Genomic DNA, 20,343 nt, shown 5'->3' with positions numbered 1-20,343 from the left:
TCTGTTAACATCTATAAACCTAGCTCTCCAGATTACGTTTCCCACTTGTTTTTGTGGTACTGATTACATCCTCCATCCTAACACTCTGCACCGCATCTCACAGTACTAAACATTGTTTTCCTTATGATATAACTCCTTGACCAGTCACTCAGGGCATGAGACTTTCTCCTTATCTCACCATCCTCTACGTTCAATCCACTTTTTCCTGCATAACCTAAGCAATCGCCTCCACTCTTGTGGATTCCTCTGCTACCCTTACTAACAGCATGAAAATCTAGCTTTTTCTTTCTAATGTGTCTCCATATTTCCTAGTCCTGTGTTTTAGCCAGCCTCTGTTTTCTGAATGTTTCACAATTATTTTCAAAGTTGTGTGTCTGATCATCTCTTGCACAGCTGCTACTCTTTCTTCCTCCCACAATCCTGTTATCATCAATGACAAAACTGTCTCCTCTGACCTGGAGAACCATCTTTGTTCCACTTTGGCATGAATATCCTGGCCATGTCTGAAATTATTATTACTATTTCTAATCTCGTTTTTTCCTCTGCCCACTAGTACTATGTTGCCTTATCTCATGTAACCATATCCTCTATTTTATTGTAGCCATGTCTCTCTGATGTCCACAATAGTTATTGCAGTGCATGTAGAAGTTTCTTGTCTTGACGAACAAGAGCCTCCATAATTCTGTCCTAACTACTCCTCATTTGTTGTAACTCCTGTCACTGAGTGCAAGTGTTACCATCTTTACACATATTCAATTTGCTTTTTCATAATTATCTATCGTCTTCTTCGGTGCCATTTTGGATCTGTACAATGCTTCTCTAAATTTGAGTTGACTATGAAGTCTGTAAACACTTTTTATCTTCTGTATGTCTAAATACTGCTGTCACACCTTTAATTAATGATCTGAATAACAGCAGAACAATTGAGTGCAAACAGTAAGAAAGTGGTTAAAATTTCCTTTCATTTTAAAAACTAACACCTTGACAAAGACTTCTCTATGAAAAGAATACTGCCAGCATTTTATGTCATCCAGAGAACAGCAACAATGTGAAGCCTCTAATAATGTATAGGAAAATAGGGCAGGGAGGATGTTCCATGTTTTCTTATTATCTTCCAACTTTAATAACCAAAAAGTTCAGAAAATGCTGCAGTTTCTAAACAAATTTTTAAAAAATCTTTTTCTAGAAGTCAGTCCCTGAAAATTATCTCAAAACTGTTTCCCATGAAAAAAATGTATATGACAATTGTTTTTGCACAGAAAAAAAATCGTGTTAGAACTTCTGACTATGAAGGTATTCAGGTGGCTGTCGCAGGAGCGCTGCAGGTGGATAAGCAGTGTGGACCCCTGTACCTATCTTGGGGAAAAATCTTGCCTTCTCTTTCTAGCACTTGCTTATAACTAGGCAAAAGGAAGCAGGGCTTAATGTCGAGACTTTTCAGTGTATTCCTATCTGTTCTCTCATTCTGAGGATTCCTTTTTGTTCCGATTGCTGTAGTTCTCCCTTTTCCTCATAAAAAAGCCAAGCTTATTTGTCTGCTCTGTGGCTGAAATGTGAGCACTGCCCTAAAGCTCCTCTATGAATACCCTTCCTTACAATGTTTTGAGTGCAGTAATTCAAAGCCTGATGTCAGCCTATCCACCTCGCCACACACAATGGTAATGTGACCTATGGCTAACCTCGCACTGGCTATTAGTGTATTAAGTGGGTGTGTTTCCATTTTTGTTAGCTGGAGACACTGTCTTTCACTATCTTTACAAACTGGTGTCCTCAATTAATTTATAGATGCAAATCAAGTTTTCTGTGGTGAAATAGTCTAAAAGGCTCACCAGTACCACTTCATCATGAGTGACTTGTATTGAGAATGATATAGCCAGTTATCAGATGGTGAATCTCATTTTAACTTGCTATTTTCTAAGGTTTTCCATGCATTTTTACATTGTGTTTTTCTTTGCCGTTACTTAAGTTTTGATGCTCTATTTTGTACTACAGAGCTATACTCTACATATCCTCACCTTCTCAGGAGATAAAATAATTCTGTTGCTTTTAATTAAATACTAACACTTCTGCCAATTCTTCATGATTTAATACATCTAATACCATTAACATGTGATTAACCTAGGTCAACATATCCTTGAAGAGAAAATCTGAGTCTTAAATGCAAGAATTTTTGCTTTCAAATCATACCACACTGTTTTAACAGACTAATAAGCACAAAAATGTGCATACAAATAATAATTGAATACCTTACCTTTCCTATCTCACAATATTTGCAAAACATTTAAAAGAGGCGTATATATCTATTCACTTTTCTGCTCTAGATCCCACAGGATTAATGGTAAAGAATAGGAATCATGAAAGGATGTGGCTGTCAGAATGAGGTTCATAGTTTGGGTTTAAGATTGAGCACTGCAAAAGTTCAAGCCCACTGAGACCAAAATTGTACTGTAAAAGACAATCACCTCATGAAATTTTGCGAGATGTCTTGCAATGAATTCTCACATGTGCAGCTCATGATGTTATTTATAGAGTAACTCCCCTCTTTGGATTTTACCATTCTAAAATGAAATCAGGGTATTTGAATCTGAACAATCCTTCTACTCAGAAAATATAAAAAGGATAAGATTCAGATTAATTTTGAGTCCAGGATGAGTTAAGAGGAAGACCAATAAAAATTGCTTATTAAAAATAAGGTTTTTAAAATGTTACAGATGACTTCGCTATGTCTTGCAACTAAATTTCTCTAACAAAGGGAATTGTCAAATAGCTACACAGCTATCCTCCAGGACAAAGGGTGGTGAGGTCTGGGTGGCATCGTCATGGCTACCCTTTGTGGGAAATGTTGAAAGGTATTCCAACAACATGAGATTCAGACAGCACCCACTGGCTTGCACCATTAAAGGTAGGATGGTAGAGTTAACCAGACTGCCTAAAGAAAGGGAGCCCCTGGATGCTCCCAGGTATTACTTGTTGAGCAGTGCCTTCTTCCTGACCTTGCCCCTTACTGGAGACCACGTCCATGCCTTGTGGTGTCTGGCATGGCAGCAGCTATCACTGGGCAAGGACAACTCACCATGATGCAGATATCTCTTCTGGAGCAATGGTATAGGTACCCATACTGCCCTCCCCATATTTGCTCATTCACTGCAGTGATTAACTCCAGTAGCTCAACTTCATGTCAGTCCTGCCTTCCAGCCTTGCAGTCATCATGCTTGGTCTCCAGCTGCAGGAGCTAGCCAGCACTTCATGTGTGCTTCATGCTCAACCACCATTGCTTCCTAACTCCTCCTCTTCTCTGCAAAGGACACACGTTGTAGAAAAGGTCCGAGGAGCTGTCTCATGCTTTTATAAGATGCAAACAAAGAGCATGGTGGGGTCCTTTGCATTCATAGATGTCCTATGAGAACAATGGGAAGTTGGGTGAAGGGGAAAAAGAGCAGGGCCAAAGAAACTGACTACTTGGAGTGTTAAGGGAAATAAGGGACAGCTGAAATAAATTGTTGAAGGGATCACGTTTTACCTATGCACTTAGAAAGATCTTACTGAATAATTCTTACGTATTTGATGAAAAAAAACCATCAGCAGTTACCTAAAGCAGGTATGCATAGTTACCTTTTTTAACGTTTGTCTTGGATGTCAGATAGACTATTGCCTGTAACAGGCTACCCTTCCCCCCCCTGCCAAGCTCCCCTTTGCCTTCAGAAGTAAGGGTTGCAGATGGTGGGACCCCCCAAACACATCCCCACGAGAAGACTGGCGAGAAGGAGGAGGAGTGAAAAGCTCATGCTTTCTCCCACGTTACTGTCATTGCTGCTTCAGTGTTTAGACTGCCTTCACAGAGCTAAAGCAAAATGCATCAGAAAGCCAGGGCTGTGCAGAAATACGGGGGCTGAACTATTCTGTACATCCATCGGCGTGAATGCCGCAAGGGAACCGCAAGCAGAAACAGGTGGCCAAGCAGCCTATGCCAAGGCCAGAGTGGCTGCAGGGCCTCGCTGCAGGGCCTCGCTGCCCATGCCTCTCTCCACCCCTGGCGGGGAGCTGCAGCTTTTGTCTCCTCTTGAGCATGGGAATTGTAAAGAAGTCAGCCTTTGCAAGATACCAAGGTTTGAGGATGCATAGAATCATAGAATCATAGAATCATTAAGGTTGGAAAAGACCTCTAAGATCATCGAGTCCAACCGTCAACCCAACACACCATGCCCACTAAACCATGTCCCTAAGCGCCACATCCACACGTCTTTTAAATACCTCCAGGGTCGGTGACTCCACCACTTCCCTGGGCAGCCTATTCCAAGGCCTGACCACTCTTTCAGTAAAGAAATTTCTCCTAATGTCCAAAAACATTTTGTACTGTGTTACCTTTCCCTGATCCATCAACATCCCCATCTGCTGCAGGAATGGTTCTTGACTTCCAACGCAGCAAGGTACTGCTCTGGGACTAGGTTTGACCACAGATATCTCAGGTAGCCTGTCATTCCTTTTCAGGGCAATATAGTTTTTCAAACTGTAACTTAACAAAATGAAAAAAAGAAGAAAAATCTGGTAGAAACAAAATGTCTTTATTCTATGTAAAGAAATTGTAATTTTTTGAAGTAAAACTGAACACTGGATGATTCTTTCCATATCACATTTATATTGCTAAGGCCTGTACAAGTATGTAGCTGGTGTAGCTTCTCTATACCACTATGGAGCAACATGTTTCGACTGGCACTGTATTAACGTCTTGCCTAGAAAGAATGATTTTCCGTACTAAAGCACTTAAATATAGTCAGCCGTTGCCTTTTCTTCTAAAATGCATTCAATTAAGTATAGACCTTATATAGGATTCAAAATCTGATATGCCAGGTCTTATCAACATTTCATACGATGATCACCAAACGCAGTTTGAAACAAAAGTCTGTCTTTATTTCACTCATGGCCTAGTTTGGTTTTGCATGCGCGTAAGTGACATTCCGCGAAAGCTAAGTATATTGCTGCACGTCATTGTGTGAGTTAAATATATGAGATGGAATACAGCCATGGAAAGCTGGCAATTTCTGTTCTTTTTCACTGTTTACAGTTTATGTTGCACTCCTTGCTTCTAATATCAAAGGTGTAATAACAAGTTAATGATTTATGCCAGGATCAGTAGCTCAATTAAAAGCAGTGAGGATGTGACTTAGGCAGGAACAGGAATTTAAGGACTGAAGGGACAGAGACACAACTGCTCCTCTGAGTAGAACAGCAGTGTGGTGCCATTGGCTACTGCAAGTTGCCTGCTGGGCTAGGATGTTGCTTACGATTTCTGGAGAGGCATGCCCCAGCTCAGAAGTAAGAAATGTAAAAATCTGCAAATGGAAATACAGACATCCAACATGCTCCAACCTAATGTGGCCCAGCACATACATAATATTTGTATTCTCTAACCACTGATTTCTGAAAATTGTAATTGTTAAGAAACAGAAATACATGGTCTCAAGAACATGCCAGATCTTAGCTCTGCACAGTGCAGGCATATACGGGGAAAAACTTCTGTCCCACAAAGCTCAGCTTCACAACTCTAAGCTATGCTACTGGCCCCTTCTCCAGCATTCCTGCACAGTTGTACTCTCCTATACCCTACTAACTTCTCTTCTAAAGTTGAGTTAATAGAATAATTCAATTAGAAGGGACCTACAACGATTATCTAGTCCAAATTAATTTACTTCAAAAGTTGCTACGAGCACAGAAGACTTTCTTGACAAAAAGGGAATGCAGAGAGAGGATATGGACAGCTCTTGATAGGGCTTCTTTTAATAAAATAGTGCTTGGGAGTCTCGATGGCTTGTCCAAGCTACTGGAGATTTTAGTGGCCCAGATGAGGTTCTCATCAAGGACAGACATAAGTGCAGAAGCCTCTGGCTTTCTCTGCTTTTTTAGAAAAAATACCCAAACAAACCAATAAAGCACTTGGACCTGTTCTTTCCTGAACCTCCATTGGTTGAAATTGAGTCAGCTGTGTGCTATATGTTATTTATTTGTCCATTAGCATATTGAAGCCATGTGCCACTTCATGTTTTTGTCCAGCTGACCAAGGAGCCGTCATCAGCGTAAAACTCTCCTATCCTTACTGTGTTACATGCCAGCAGAGCAACACCGGGCTCCCCTGACGTTATTTTCAGGAGCAAGCAGGCTGTGGCTTGGGAGGAGGAATGCAGTGGAGGAAGGGACTCACCTTATGGCTGGGTGTTTTGACTGCAACTGCAGAGCCGAGAAACTCTTACGTGCACTCAGGAGCCTGGAATCTCAAAAGCCAGTGTCCACATAATGTCCCCACTGACAACATTTTTTGTGTTAAGTGATGGTGACAAGGAAATATGCTGTAGCACTGCATTAATGATCATATCTCCCACCTTACATGGGACAGATTTTGTTTTCTGAAGTTGCCAACTGAGCAAAAGATCGGCGATTTCTGTGTTCATCTCTGGTTTTCCTCTTAGAAATGGCACTGCGTACTGCCACGGTGGACATCTCACTGCCTCTTTTGTCCTGGGTTAGCATTGCTCTCTCGGAAGTCAGGTTCATGTTGGACTCTGCAGTTTCTATGATGCTGCAGCTGAACATCTCAATCAGACACTTCCTGAACTAGAAAGTTGAAAAAAAGATCAATCAAAACACATAAGGAATTTAAAAATACCTCTATAAAGCAGTCTGTGTCTTAGCTAAAACTCTTGGAAATTTTCTCATGAGTCAGTTGGGAATATAAAGAAATAGCCCCATAAAATATATTTACCTGTGCCGCCATGAAACTCTCAAACTGAGAAATAATGACGTTCTAAAAAGACCCAGACTACTGGAAAATCTTATTCTAAAAAATATTTTTCCTCTTCTGCTTGTTACTAACATCTAACGGACAGAATCGGTCATTTGTCCAGGCTCATGAGTTGCTTTCATATGCTAATACCCAGCTATTCAAAGACGGTTTGTTTCCATGTTGTTCACATCCGTGAGCATGGTAAGGCCACCATACATCTGCCACGCGTTGGGAGGTCAGGGTACTGTCCATAGGACGCGAGACAAGCAATAGCTCTCTCTGCAGGACTGAATAGATAAACGTATTCATCACTTCTTATTCAACAGCCACTTTACTATTTTTATTCTTTTCACTTATATGCTTATACTCTGCTTGATGCAACCACTCTTAGTAGCTACATTCATTGCATAAATCTATCCAAGTTTATTATCGTGCCTGTACCACAGTGAACACCTATCACTCTGGTTCATTCCCTTGTCAATTCTTTTCTGCATCCAATCCTCTGTCCCCATTGCAGAGGAGAAAGCTCCCCGTCCCATAGGCACATGCAATGCATCTACCCTCCCTGTCCATACAACCACAAATGCGGCATTTCCCCTGACACAAATTCAAGTTATTGAAAACTTCTACCCCACCTCAAAATCAGCTCACTGGTGTTGCATTCCTAAAGAATTACAAAAATGTACTGGGACAGTCTTGAAAATAGAATTTTCATACAGAAAACTAACTGATGTTTACTAAGGGCTGATTCTCCTTTATAATATGTAAACCTAATAATTATTAAGGTTCATATTTTAATAATGCACAGAGGCTTACACTATCTTCCAGTAGGTAGATATACAGTGATTTTTTTTTTTAGTTCTAAATGCTGGATATTGCAATGCTAGTTAACTAACATGTAGGTAGGTAGAAATGATTCGTTATAAAGCAAGACAAAATAACAAAATATGAGTGTTAAAGACACTTTGAGAGCATACAGTACCTGTTTGTTCATAAAGACATAAATAATTGGATTATAAACAGTAGCTGTTTTGGAAAAGAAAGATGGAATTGCTGCCAGACGAGGATCCAGCTCAATGGAAGGATATGCAGTGACTAGGATAGAAAAGGCGGCGTATGGCATCCAGCAGATTAGAAAGGCAACGATCATAACAACAACCATTCTAGTCACTTGTCTTTCAGGTTTCCTGGTAGTTCCCAGTCTGCCTTGTGTATCTGACACCTTTAAAGAAAAGATAAAAGATTCCAGAAAACAAACAACAAGGCCTCCAACCAGTGAATTTAGTGAGCAGGCTAATAATCTGCCATGCTAGAAGGAAAGACTTACCCTTCTTGAGTATGACAGCACATAAGGATGCTGTTACTGGAGCACGGAGTATCAAGGTTACTGCTGAGGAACATTAATTACTGTATACTGTCATTACCAAATTTTCCTTTGCTTAAGTATCCTTATATTTTTATTGTCAAAGGAGGGCGAAAAGCAATTACTAGGGCAATCTCTATGCAGAAATCTAATTGCAGTCAGGCACAACTGCAGCCTGTAGAGACACTCCCAAGCTCGCTTCAACCAAGTCATGAGGAGTAAAGCGATGGCACAGGTTTGCTGTCCAGCCTCACAAAAGTTAATCTAGCTCAGGTAACTTCATGGGTGCTGCAGCAGCCCACCCCCAGGCAGTGCAGAAATACCTTTAAATTCCATTTGTGAGAAAAGTAATCCTAATTAGTCAAATTTTTAGTCAAATCAGAGACAAGATTTGGCCTCTATTTAGAATGCCAAATAACAGAATACAATGACCCTGACAGAATGAGCGACTGGCAGTATCTGGTAACAATAAGTTACCTCTAAAAATACAAAACAGAAATTAGCACTATATTTTTGGGTGATACAACTTGCCATATATCACTAACTTGAACGAGCTACCTTGGCTTACAGCAGCTCTGGATCTGCACAAATCCTAATAAAGCTAGACTTCTTGGCTTGCAGGAAAGCTGACTAGAGAACATTTTGTCTATACTAGTAGGAGCAGTATCCCTCTCTTCCCCTTTTCTGGTCTTCTTGTGAAATGCATTTGCTGCTGTCCTGACAAACAGGTTCGTGTACAGCAAAATATAATGAAAAGCACAATTCCATAATAAGGCAAATATGAGAAGCAAATACACCTTTGAACCAGCCTTACAGCCAACCAACTTTAATCTCACCTACAAAGCCGTATTCTGCACCAGCTGGCCCAAGCACAGCATTGTCCTTGTGAGATCTTTTTACAAGTTTCAGCAGTTTCGGATTTCTTCCAAGTTCTCATTCAGGCCACTGCCAGGGGCTGGCTTTAAGTAAAAGCTCTTGCCTTGGACCACAGATTTTCTCTGCCAGAAATTTGGAAAGACAGGCTCAGGCTGCTGCAGTCGGCATCAGCAGAGGGAAAATAACCCCAGGCGAGGTGGTGCAGGAAAGGAGGGTGAGCTGTCCCTGTCCCCTCACCAGCACCTGAGCCCCAACCTGCTCTCGAGGCTTCACACCAAGTTGGTCTCCCCAGCCCTCTCCTGCTGCCTCTTCTTGGTGTACCTGAGCCCTGGCCAGCCTCTAGCCACCACATCCACAGGGTGTAACGATTCAGCTTTGGCTAACCTTTTGAGAAGTTTTCAGCCAACTCCCAATCCACCCCTGCCATTATGGCTACCCATAGTAATTGCAACGGTTTAACTGAAGGCACGATCGTGACTTAATTACTGAAAAAGAAGGCCATCTTGGTGAGTCATAAGCAGGTAGTGAGCCTGAATTCAAGCACTTTCTTTTTCATGTAGCCTTTGCAGACAACTAGGTGTCCAATATGGGTGTTAAAGACAGCACTCTGCTATGGCTGTGCAACCTCCTTGCCATGGGTGAAGTTTAGACCAGACTAAGCAGCAGTGACCAGGAGAGTCTGTCAAGCTCTGTGGTGCATTATGGCCTTCACCAGAAGAGCGTCTATGATCTAATGACACCAGAATTAAAGTAGGATTGGGGCATTTAGCAGGAATGCTCCCCTTCTTCCCTTCCTTGATCATGCAAGCAGCTTAGATAGAAATGATACAGAGATTATGTGATGTCAAACGATGTCTTTCTGGGAAACATCCTTGTTTTGTTTCTGATGACTTAGTGAAACAAGGCACTGTTACGTAATGTTAGCTTACATGGAAAGTAACTAATGATAACTCTGTATGGCTCTACAAAACCTGATGCCAGGTCTTGCAATAATACATGCTAATAAAGTAAGAATTTTTGGTGTAATATGGCCTTTTAGTAACGTTAGAACTGAATGGAGACATTTTCCCTAATAACCCTTGCACTGCACTCAGATAATTTACATATTTAGTACTTACAGAGGTATAGAAGCACCTCCTGGGGAGGGGGGGTCTCCTTACCTCTGTAGAAAGTTGTAATTCATGCCATTTTTTAACAAACAATAAATACAACAACAGTAATAATGAATTGTCATAATACCTACAAGTTCTTAGGCATCAATGAAGGCTGTGTTAGGTGCTGAACAAAGCTAAGATATTCCCTGCCAATATATGACATTTCTATAGCATTTTTTCATATACACTGTACCTACATAGAGAGCAGCCCAGCCTCCCTTTCAGCAGAAGTGCAGTCACCTTGAGGAAGGAACACAATCTCCTGGATTGTGCTTTCGACTATTTCGTCCTTGTCTCATACCAGCCTGGCCTTTTTCTCAGCTATGGCTTTTCATGGATGGCAGAGGATTCCTTTCTCTCTAAATCTGAGAACACAAAACTGATAAGGAACCATGTACTGGTGCTTTATCTTACAAACCAAGGAATACTGCCATAATAATTTATGTAAACTGTTCATTGGATCTTTTCCTAAAGATTCATTTCTTTCATTAGTTTTGCAGTTGTAGTGAAAGCTACTATTGGCATTGTAAAGCTAGGGTCACAGGGACTGCAGGATTAGCAGACTTTACTAAGACAAAACAATGCCACTCAGGACAAAGTTCGCACAATGGCAACCATGGGACATGGCAATCAAAATCCGGGAAGAGGGTTGGTTGGGAATATCAAGACCCCAGTTCTGGTGCCTGGGTCTCTCTCTGTTCACCGTAGCCAGATTTTTAAAAATTAGCTTAGTTGTGAGATATAGCCTTATGGCAATACATTATAAATTTACAGAATATATCACAGCCAGTTAGCTTTTCTACACCAGACTGTTTTAAGCTGTTAAAAGTAATAGAGGCCAAGTCAGACAGTTAAATCTCTCTGTAAAAGCCAACAAAAGCAAAAGGCAAGGACTGGCACAAGCCAGCCAGCCTCGGCTAAACCATCTGTGATGAAGCGCCTTGAGGCCGCCCCAGCGTTTCCCAGCTGTGTGCTCTGCCAGGTCACCGACCTGCAAGGGGAGTCCGGAACACACAACTTACTGAGAAGTGTGATTTTTTTTTTAACATTACTGCTATTCTTTCTGGTTAACGGAGAGAGGATTGAGAAAGACAGCCTAGCAAGATCACACCACAGTGGCTCCAGGCCAACACTGGGACCCGCTGCATGGCACAGATCAGTCTTCCAGAAGACATCCTGACCTGACCCAAATGGCAAGATGGACCATTCACTGGCTTCTGCTATGACTGACGGTGACATTTTCCCTCATTGCCTCCCTTGTTCCTCTTCTCACCAGCTTTGTTTTTAACTTGCAGCCTCTTAAGTGGCTGCAAGGGAAGGAAGTGGCCCTTTTTGTGCACCTCCCGAAGCGTCTGAGTAGCACATTAGCCACTGCTCTGGCAGACCCATCACAGTGCTGGATGCTTGGCAAGTGGTCTCGTTGCCTTCACATCCCCTCTGTTGGGTTAACATCCCTCCCTTTCACGCCGGGCCACCAGCCCACCCATGGGCTCTCCCTCCGAGGGGGAGAGGAGGTGGCCCTTGCCCATCCCTGCACGGCAGGGCCCGTGCCGTGACGGCCAGTCTGCGGGGAGGGACACCTGCCACCCGCTGCGCATGTCCCCACCAGGGAGGAGCAGGACCCCCGCGAGGTGGCTGGTCTGGGGTGGCTGTCCTCCCCCTCCCAAGCCAAGAGGCAGCACTCCTTCCCTAAAGAGCACGTCGCCCTCCCGACCAGAGTGAGAGGGCTGCATCAGCAGCGCGGAGGTCTGGCCCCGCGCTCTCTCTCTTGATTCCTTTTCCTCTGCAGGTAGGTTAGGACAGGGAAAAAGAAAATACTAATAAAAGTTCTGGATATTCAGAATAACAGAATCATAGTTTTACAAGTTATCTTAGGAGAGTCTGAGTCATCAACAATGATTTTCTTCAAGCATCTCCATATCTTGTAATTCCCGTCCCCCACTCTCGCACCAACAGACACTGTGCTACCTCGCCGTGAGCACCGTGAGCAGCAATGCACCTGTGCTGCAGTTCACATTCAGCTTGGGAAACTTCTTGTGTTTAATACTGAAATAAACCTCTCCCAGCCATTTAACCTTCTCTCCCCTAAATGCATCCTGGAGGAAATCGAGAAAAATCTGTTTAGAAGAATCATGACGTCACCTGAAGTATGCATGTTCCAATCTGTATTTTCTAATGAGAAAATAAAATATTATTTGCATTTCCCTTCTTTGTTTTATTTCGTGAGAATGACACTCAGAATAAATACAAGCATTTTACTAGCCCAAATACTTTAAAAACATCAGTAAATTGAAGAATTTACTGAATTTATTACTGAAGCAATAAGACAAGGCAGCTTTGCAGTAAACAGAAATAACAATATTGTCCCAAATTATTGTCCCAAAATCTTGTCCAAGTAAGAATTTTCCTATTCCATTGTCGTCGTCTTTTTCACTTTTTGCAGATTCTCTTTTGGATCAGGTCAACATAATCACTAAATAAAATTCAAAAGCATTTATCAAGTCTTTTAAATTTTCCTGAACAATCTAGTATTTTATTTACTAAACAGCATTACATTATTTACAAATTTACATCTTATTCTGCATGTTAGCGTTATAGAGTATTAGCCAGCACTCTTAAAATTCTAAGCTAAATTCTGCTTTACCTGGTTTGAGTCTTAAGAAATGTCACTGAATTGAAGTACAGCTGTAAATAAACCAATACTGGGTCATTCAGTTTCTTTATTTATGAGGCAGACATTCTTTCATTTGTATGATGTTTGGCTAATGAGATATACTGATAAGTGATGCAAACTGCACACTTTGAAAAATCATTTCTAACCATAGCATGAATTTCTGTGTGGAAGGATAATTATATAACAAGGGATGATAACTGAGTGCATTTGCTGCCTGGAAATTTGATCTGCTTATGTCTGATTTTTATAGAAAATCAAACACAAAAATTCCAAATGTTTGCATACATAGACATTTAAAAAATTTACTTATAAGTGCTTCTTCTTACCTTTCTTAGCTTCCACATCAGATTTCCATAAGATACCAAAATCACCGATAAAGGGACTATAAAACAGGTGATGAAGAATGCAATGATGTACGTATGGTCGGTATAAGCTCCTGAGTACCTATATAAAACACAAAATACATTGTGTATGTGTTACTAATATGTGTTCTTATTATTTTCTTTAAGCATTGATTTTGCTCTTCAAAGCTGTCACTAGTATTTTTGTCAACTGCTTTTATTCAAAGCGCCCCTTTACAACTTTAGTCATATCACCACATGGAGCCCTGGGCCATGTCCCTGGCCATGGGCTAGGACAGGATCTTATGACCATAGGATCACAGGCAGAGTGGGACAGTTCAGGTGGGAAGGGACATCTAATCCAACCTGCTGCTCAAAGTGGAGTCAGCTATGGGGTCAGATCAGGTAGCTCAGGGCTTTGTCCAGTCTTCTGAAAAATTTGTCTCTTTGTCCTTTTTGAATCCTGACAAAAAGCACAAGGTATAGGACAGTTTTTTTCATTAGAGATGGAAGCTACTCCCTTTAGAATTTTTTTTTTTTAAAATCTGTTGTTGGTAAAGTTTGCTCAGTTTTGTTACCACTTTCTTTACAACCATTTTTGCAGAGATGTACATCATCTTTAAACCTTTCCTTTAAATTCCTGCCCCTGAGACATCCTGAGCTGCACGTTTCATTTGTTTACCATACTCTGCAAGAGTGGCCTTACCAGTTAGGCTCACAAGTAGTTCCAATTTTACTGGTGGTGTAACTGCTCCAACCCATTGTTGGTGGAATGGTCCAAATGAAGGAAAAGGTCCACACAAAGGCAATACCTAGGGCTGCATGCTTCCCCCTCAAGCGCATATTTCCCAATGGGCGGCAGATCACAATGTACCGCTCAAAAGCCAACAGAGCAAGAGACCAGAGAGCAACAATGCCTATAGTAAGAAAACACAGTCAGCATCAAAAATTGGGTAGATTCACTGAAAAGCAAACACCATCCCACATCAGAGAATCACAGAATTGTTTGGGTTGAAAGGCATCTCTGGAGGTCGTCTAGTTCAACATCCCCCACACACTCAAGCACGGTCCATACAGCAGGTTGTCCAGGACCAAGTCCAGTTGGGTTTTGAATATCTCCACAGACAGAGACTCCACAACCACTCTGGGCAACCTGTTCCAGTCTTTGATCACCCACCACATCAGGCACCTTTTCGATCAACCCAAGTTGTGAAAAGATGTGCAATTCATGTGCATTATTCTAATATTTATTGAGCTCAAGATTTTCAAATTTGTCTAGTTTGTCAGTCTACAGTATAATGGCTACAAAACCAAGCAGCTAATTGGGCCATTTAACTGACAAGGACTTCTTTTCTTCATTCAGTTCTACTCTGAAAAGCTGCAAATTATGTGTCGCTTCCAAATTAACAAATTAAGATAGATCTTCAAAACACTATCTTTGCAAGAAGTGTCATATTTAAGACTGTCATAAAACTCCAACCTACAGACAGCTGCCCACAACATCAAATTATCAGTTCATTAGGCACATATCACCTGGTTGGACACCAAAATCTTGAAATAGCCTGATCTTTCTCCATGGGACATGGCTTACATTCCTCAAACTGCTTTAGTAGCATTGTCCCTCACTGACATTCCCTCTGTGTAGCTTAACCAGGCTGAGAGCAACTGTGGGACTCCCTTTCAGGCTGAGGGCGTTTCATTTAGAGCAGTGACAAGAGTTAGAAGGCTGCCTTTACTATGCCGCTTCAGAAACAGGAACAGGGAGGCAGGAGTGAATGTCTACCTCAAGTAAGTAGATGTCTCATTTTAAACTAATTTCCCATTTATTCTGCAGAGGTGTATTTACACAGGGAACTATGTGGTAAGAATTTTCCCTTTTAGAGTACTTCTAATACTTTTTGTGTAGTTAATAAAACAAAGCCAAGAAAAAGAATCACAAAAAAATGTAGGTGCGAGGGGTGACTGTTACAGGTGTGTCACGGTTCCTCAGAACCACTGGAGCGTAGCTAACATGAGATGTTTCTGTGCCCTGATGTTTTCCACAGTTTAAGAGCAGCCACTGACTCTTTCTCTCTCTCTCTTATTTATCCATATATGCACACACCTAAATACAGACCTTGAAAATAGTTACACATAGTGATTTTTTTTCTTGACATTGTTTTACCAAAACCCCCACAATGCTGTTATTCTATTAGTAAGTTTTTTCTCATTATATTAAACATGGTCAATGATCAGTATACATGTGACAAGCCACTGATATATGACAGAGAGAGTGATACATGTTATTCACTCACACATGAGATCCACTACAGCATGTATGGAACTGGGGAAAGAACCAGTGACTTCAAAGGGGTGCAAAGTCAGTGATGGGAAGCTGCAGGACAGCTAGTAGAATACATTGAAGGAAGCTGAAGGAAAAGAACATGCAACTACAAACAAAATCAAGCTTACCAAAAAATGTGACCGCAAATCCTTCCAGTACACAAGCCCAGTATCCCATATAAAAATAACCTTTTAGATTGGTTAAAAAGCTGATGGTGCCACCAGTCAGCGAGACCAGGAAATCAGCCACAGACAAATTGACTATAACATAATTGACAGGTTGTCTCAATTGCTTGAACTTAAAAGTTACCAGGATTACAGCCAGGTTCTCAGCAAGCGACAGGGAGGTCACCGCCAACATTACTGCTGCCAGAAGCCTGAAGTGCCAGGGCTGGATGGAGTCCAAGGGACGACGGAAGGGATCCCATCTGGCAGGAGCAGAGGAACTGGGCAACAGCGAGTCATTTTCAGGTGCTCTGAATGCATCCATTTTTTCTCTCTCACTAGCAAAAATAATACTGTGTAATACTGGAGTTTCTAATCTGTAAATAATATTCAGGATTAAAAAGAGAAATTTGCTGTCTCCAACAGAAGTGTGAACAAATTCTCCATGCTTCTGCTTTCCAGTAATAGTCCAGGAAACAAAGTTTTGGTCAGAGGAAAGTTTAGCTCTGTGCAGTGAATATAGGAACAGGGATGAGTGAGAAAATCTCTTGGAGCAACTTCTGCCCCTCTCTGCCAGCAGCCTCCTGCCTCTCTCCTGCTGCAGCTGCGTCTTTATCTGTAATAAAACCCAGCTATAGAAGCTGCAGGTTCCCTCCTTCTCCAGCAGCCAACAGCAGTGCTGAAATACCCTTCAGATCATCCCTACTCTGTGGGGAAAAACGAAGCATTTGCTTGGATCCCTCCCTGACCTTTAGCACTGTAAAAATGAAGCTTTCCTTTTGTTAATAGTGAGGGTGGAATGATCTTCCTCACACCCTGTGCTGCTGGGCACACAGCAAGGGGAGGCTCCCACCTGACTTGTTTGTTTGAAAGAGGGCAGCCCTGAAAAGATCAACGCTGTAAACCGGGCAGTGAGACTGCACTATAAACCCCTGCCCACCTCTCAGGCTAGCTTACAGCCTCAGAGCTGAAGCTCCAAATTAAGTAAGTTTTCTATGTTATTCAGTGGAATTTCAGTTTCTATCAGAGACGGTATAGATGTTACCCCTGATGAAGGCACAATTATTATAACTGCAGCTTTAGTACTAAAAACTCAAAGGTGCACAAGAATATGCTAAAGATGGAGTTTGTAAATACATGAAGAGAAATAAAATCAGTACAGCATGACAACAGACAGCGGGAAAATTAATAGCTAGTAATATGTTTCTGATAAAAATGACTGGATATATCTAAACTCTTTAATAATCATTAGCCGTTAGGGTTACTTGTGTTTGTTTCCCAAGATGAGTAGCTCAGTCATCTCTGCACCCTAATGAGACGCAATACTGTGAAAGATATTCCAGAACTCCCGTTCTGAAGGGCTGCCAGTAACTATTCCACAAATTAAGCTAGATACCCCAAGAATATGGAAATCATTCAGCTGCGTTGTAAGTGAGATAATTCTTGGGAACCGCAATTGTTAATCAGAACTTCAGAGTATTAACCAGAGCCAAAAATACAAAAGTAATCCAGTTCCCATCTTGGAGAATTCACACTTTGGACACACACCATATACAACACATGAATAAACAAACAGGAGCTGGCATGAGAGTGAAAATGAGTAACACTACCTGTCCATACATTCCCTTGAGTTTATATTTGCTTTGGTTTGTATATGAAACACGTCGTTAACACAGGTTAAAATCTTTTGGTATGCAGGAACGGAATCAAAAGGGCTTCTGGCAGAGAGAGTTATGCATCAGAAATTTCAGAATATTTTGAACTAAAAAAAAAAACCCTCCTACTTACTATAACCAAAAAAAAAAGATATTTTTAAATGGTTTGTATGTACTCAACTGAAAAGGAAAGGGACAGTGCTTAAGCAGATCAAATCTAGTAACAAAAATACTCACAAAATAATACTTATTCAACTGGAATATTAAAAAATTCCAAGTCTCATAAATAAAAGAAGGATCAACACACAGCAACATTAAAATACCTCCAACCGCTCCTTGTATGGCATGATTCAGTATAGTTCCACTGCTTGCATACTACAGCAGAAGATTCAGACCACAACTTTAAAATCAAGTTTGAATATTACGTTGTTTGAAATTATACACGATTTTAAATTATTGTGGGTGTCAGAATGAAACTAGAACTCTGAATTTAGCGTAAAACAGAGAAGGTAGTATCTGGGCTTCTCTAAGGTGCAAATTTATTGACTGTACATTAACACCCCTTTAAAGAACGGATAACTATTGTTTCCATTTATGCTGCTGTTGTTTTATGCTGTCATAGTGTTCAAATTGTTTGTATGAGTTATGATTTTGGTTACAGTTTACTGCATTCTCTTTTCTTTATCTTGTGCCTCCTCTTTTTTTAGAATCCTTTAAAAATATTCCTATACTGTCTTGGTTGCCTGTTTTGCTTGTTTTTTTTCTTCAGCAAGTCAACTTTATCGCTGAAAGTGATTCTCTGCGACATGCTCTTTTATTACAACTTACAGCAGTTGCACTTCTTCCAGCATCACAGTTTGCATTTGCTACTTTGCTCTACATTTGCTATCCCTCTTGCACTGCGGGCCTTTTTTTTTTTTTTGTCCAAATAATACAGACATGGATTTTTTTTTTTGCAATTTTGTTGTGAGACTTTTTTCTGAAATCAATATTGGATAAATTTAGAAAGACAAAGCATTTCCTTATGAGCACAGGGAGAACAGGAGAATCTCAGGTCTGTAGCCTCCATTTAAAGAGACACCAGTTCTCCAGCATTACATCACAAGATCTTTAGCTCTTTTTCTTACGGTCTTGTTTTCCATTAGTGCCAAATTCCTCTTCCTGGACTTCCATATACTGAAAGTTTGTTGATAAACTTGGAGCACATGCAAACCAAGGAGTCCCTGTTTGTCATATCTCACACATCTGACCTACTGCAGTCTTCATTTTCTTGGCCAGAATTGAAGCATGACTTGCCTCCTTAGCAAAGGTGTTCCTGACTAACACTTCATATGAAGAGGTGAGCTGGTAAACAATAAAACAGCCATAGGCTATGGTTAAACTGCCGCTGGTTGGAGCAGGGAACATACGGTCAGTGAGGTGAAGAGGACGTGTAACTAACAGCACTTGTGCAATATGCCTACGGTAATTCCAGCCGTAAGACAAAATCAGGATGACAAGAACTGTGTCAAACTGAGATCAAACCTGGTGCCTGAAACTGTATGTGGCAGTCAGTGAATTAGTCCTGAATTTACCGTTCCCACAAGACACAAACAGGGAAATGAGCTATAAAGTCGGTGTAATATTTCAAGTGTTGCACTTGAATTGGTTCTCTCAGCCTTTGAGCATGTGAGAGTCAGTCCCAAGATGCTGCCATCTAATGACAGCAGTGGCCTTCACTCCTCAAAGGGATTGTGAAAGATTAGCTTTGTCCCCAAGAAGGATTTGGTTTAGTCACATTTAATTAGAGCAAACAGCATTTTCTGCTGTAGAGATGTTTTGTGGGAATCTGAAGTGAAGGATCCCACTTTTGGCTGCTGTGTCATATATGAGTGCCCATCTCAGTGACCGACCTGGCCACCCTGTAAGTTAACTGCTATTTTGAAAAAAAATCCAACCAGGGATTCAGGCACTCATCATTTCTGTGAGCAAATGGTGTTGACCCAATGCACCCACACAGACTGCTTCCATCACACATGAATACTTGACCCCTTCAGAGCATCTAGCCTCTGGGCCAGTAACTGGTATTTATCCTTTGCCAGATACTGCTACGGATTGTGCTAAACCACTCTGAAATTAGGGGGTCTGGCCCGAGTCTTCATGCAGGGGAGCTGTGGTTGCATGTGCCTGTGCAAACTTGGAGGCAGCAGCACAAGAGAGCTGCCCTCAGGTCCCGGCAACGGGAAACCCCAGCTGCCCTCCCAGAGAAACCTCCTCTGCAAGGCCCATAAGGGACCACTGGCTGCACTGGTTTTGGGCGGTTGCTGCCAAAGAAAGGCAGTGCAAGCTGGTGGAAGCTAGCGGGGAAGAACCAGATACACCATGGCAGGTGCAGAGTACGAGGCCTTGAGAGAAGCTAGACAGCGAGCGTTCCTCGGGCTGGGTGGGCAGGAAAAGGCTTCAGGCGGAGAGAAGGGGGAAGGGGTCAATAAGAAGCCTGAGGGGAAATCATCGATTTCAAAGCAGAGTGAAATTTCAAACATGTCACGTAGAAATCAGTCTTACCCATTCTGAGTTGTGTTTCTTTTTTTTTAAATAAGATATTAAAAAACCCAGCAGCAAGTGAGGTCTATGAATGACTTCGGTATTAAGTGTATTTATATTGGTCTTTCAATGTCCTATATTTGATAATGTCATTCCAATTGCATATCTCTAAAAGGAACATAAGATCATATTTCACTACAGTGTTTTTAAAAACACATATAGTAAGGCCACATTTTGTTCTGCCTTCAGTAGGGGAGAAGCTGAAGAGAATGCATGAGCATTTAGTTTGAATTAGAAATTAAGCAGAAATTACGGTGATTTATGCATAGAGACTATTACAGATTACATTACAAATCTAGAAACCATAACTCTCGGATCACATAAGCAAATACGCTTTTGCTGAGTCCAATTAATCACAGAAACACAAAAGAGCTGAGGCTGGCAGGGACCTCTGGAGAGCTCCAGTCCTTGCTCAAAGCAGAGGCAGCCACAGCA

General features: G+C 41.4%; 1 protein-coding gene across 1 annotated transcript; it reads right to left on the bottom strand.

The window, feature by feature from the left end:
* Window positions 1–1,953: 1,953 nt before the first annotated feature.
* Window positions 1,954–15,995, bottom strand: LOC142084510 (opsin-VA-like). Its single transcript, XM_075155326.1, has 5 exons — window positions 15,635–15,995; window positions 13,890–14,100; window positions 13,169–13,286; window positions 7,758–7,997; window positions 1,954–6,606 (listed from the first exon to the last, which is right to left on the bottom strand). The coding sequence occupies exons 1-5, from the start codon at window positions 15,993–15,995 to the stop codon at window positions 6,376–6,378; spliced, it is 1,161 nt and encodes a 386-aa protein (XP_075011427.1). The 3' UTR covers window positions 1,954–6,375.
* Window positions 15,996–20,343: the final 4,348 nt, after the last annotated feature.

The sequence above is a fragment of the Calonectris borealis genome, chromosome 7 (assembly GCF_964195595.1).
Source record: "Calonectris borealis chromosome 7, bCalBor7.hap1.2, whole genome shotgun sequence".
NCBI lineage: Eukaryota > Metazoa > Chordata > Aves > Procellariiformes > Procellariidae > Calonectris > Calonectris borealis.
The sequence above is the reverse complement of the archived record's forward strand: the minus strand, read 5'-3'. Positions and strand labels throughout refer to the sequence as shown.

Coding starts and splice junctions, on each gene's coding strand:
- LOC142084510 (XM_075155326.1), bottom strand. CDS start 15,995: ATGGATGCATTCAGAGCACCTGAAAATGACTCGCTGTTGCCCAGTTCC. Junction 14,101..15,634: donor ATTTGCGGTCACATTTTTTG/GTAAGCTTGATT, acceptor TTCTTACTATAG/GCATTGTTGCTCTCTGGTCT. Junction 7,998..13,168: donor TGATGTGGAAGCTAAGAAAG/GTAAGAAGAAGC, acceptor TTTTCTTTAAAG/GTGTCAGATACACAAGGCAG.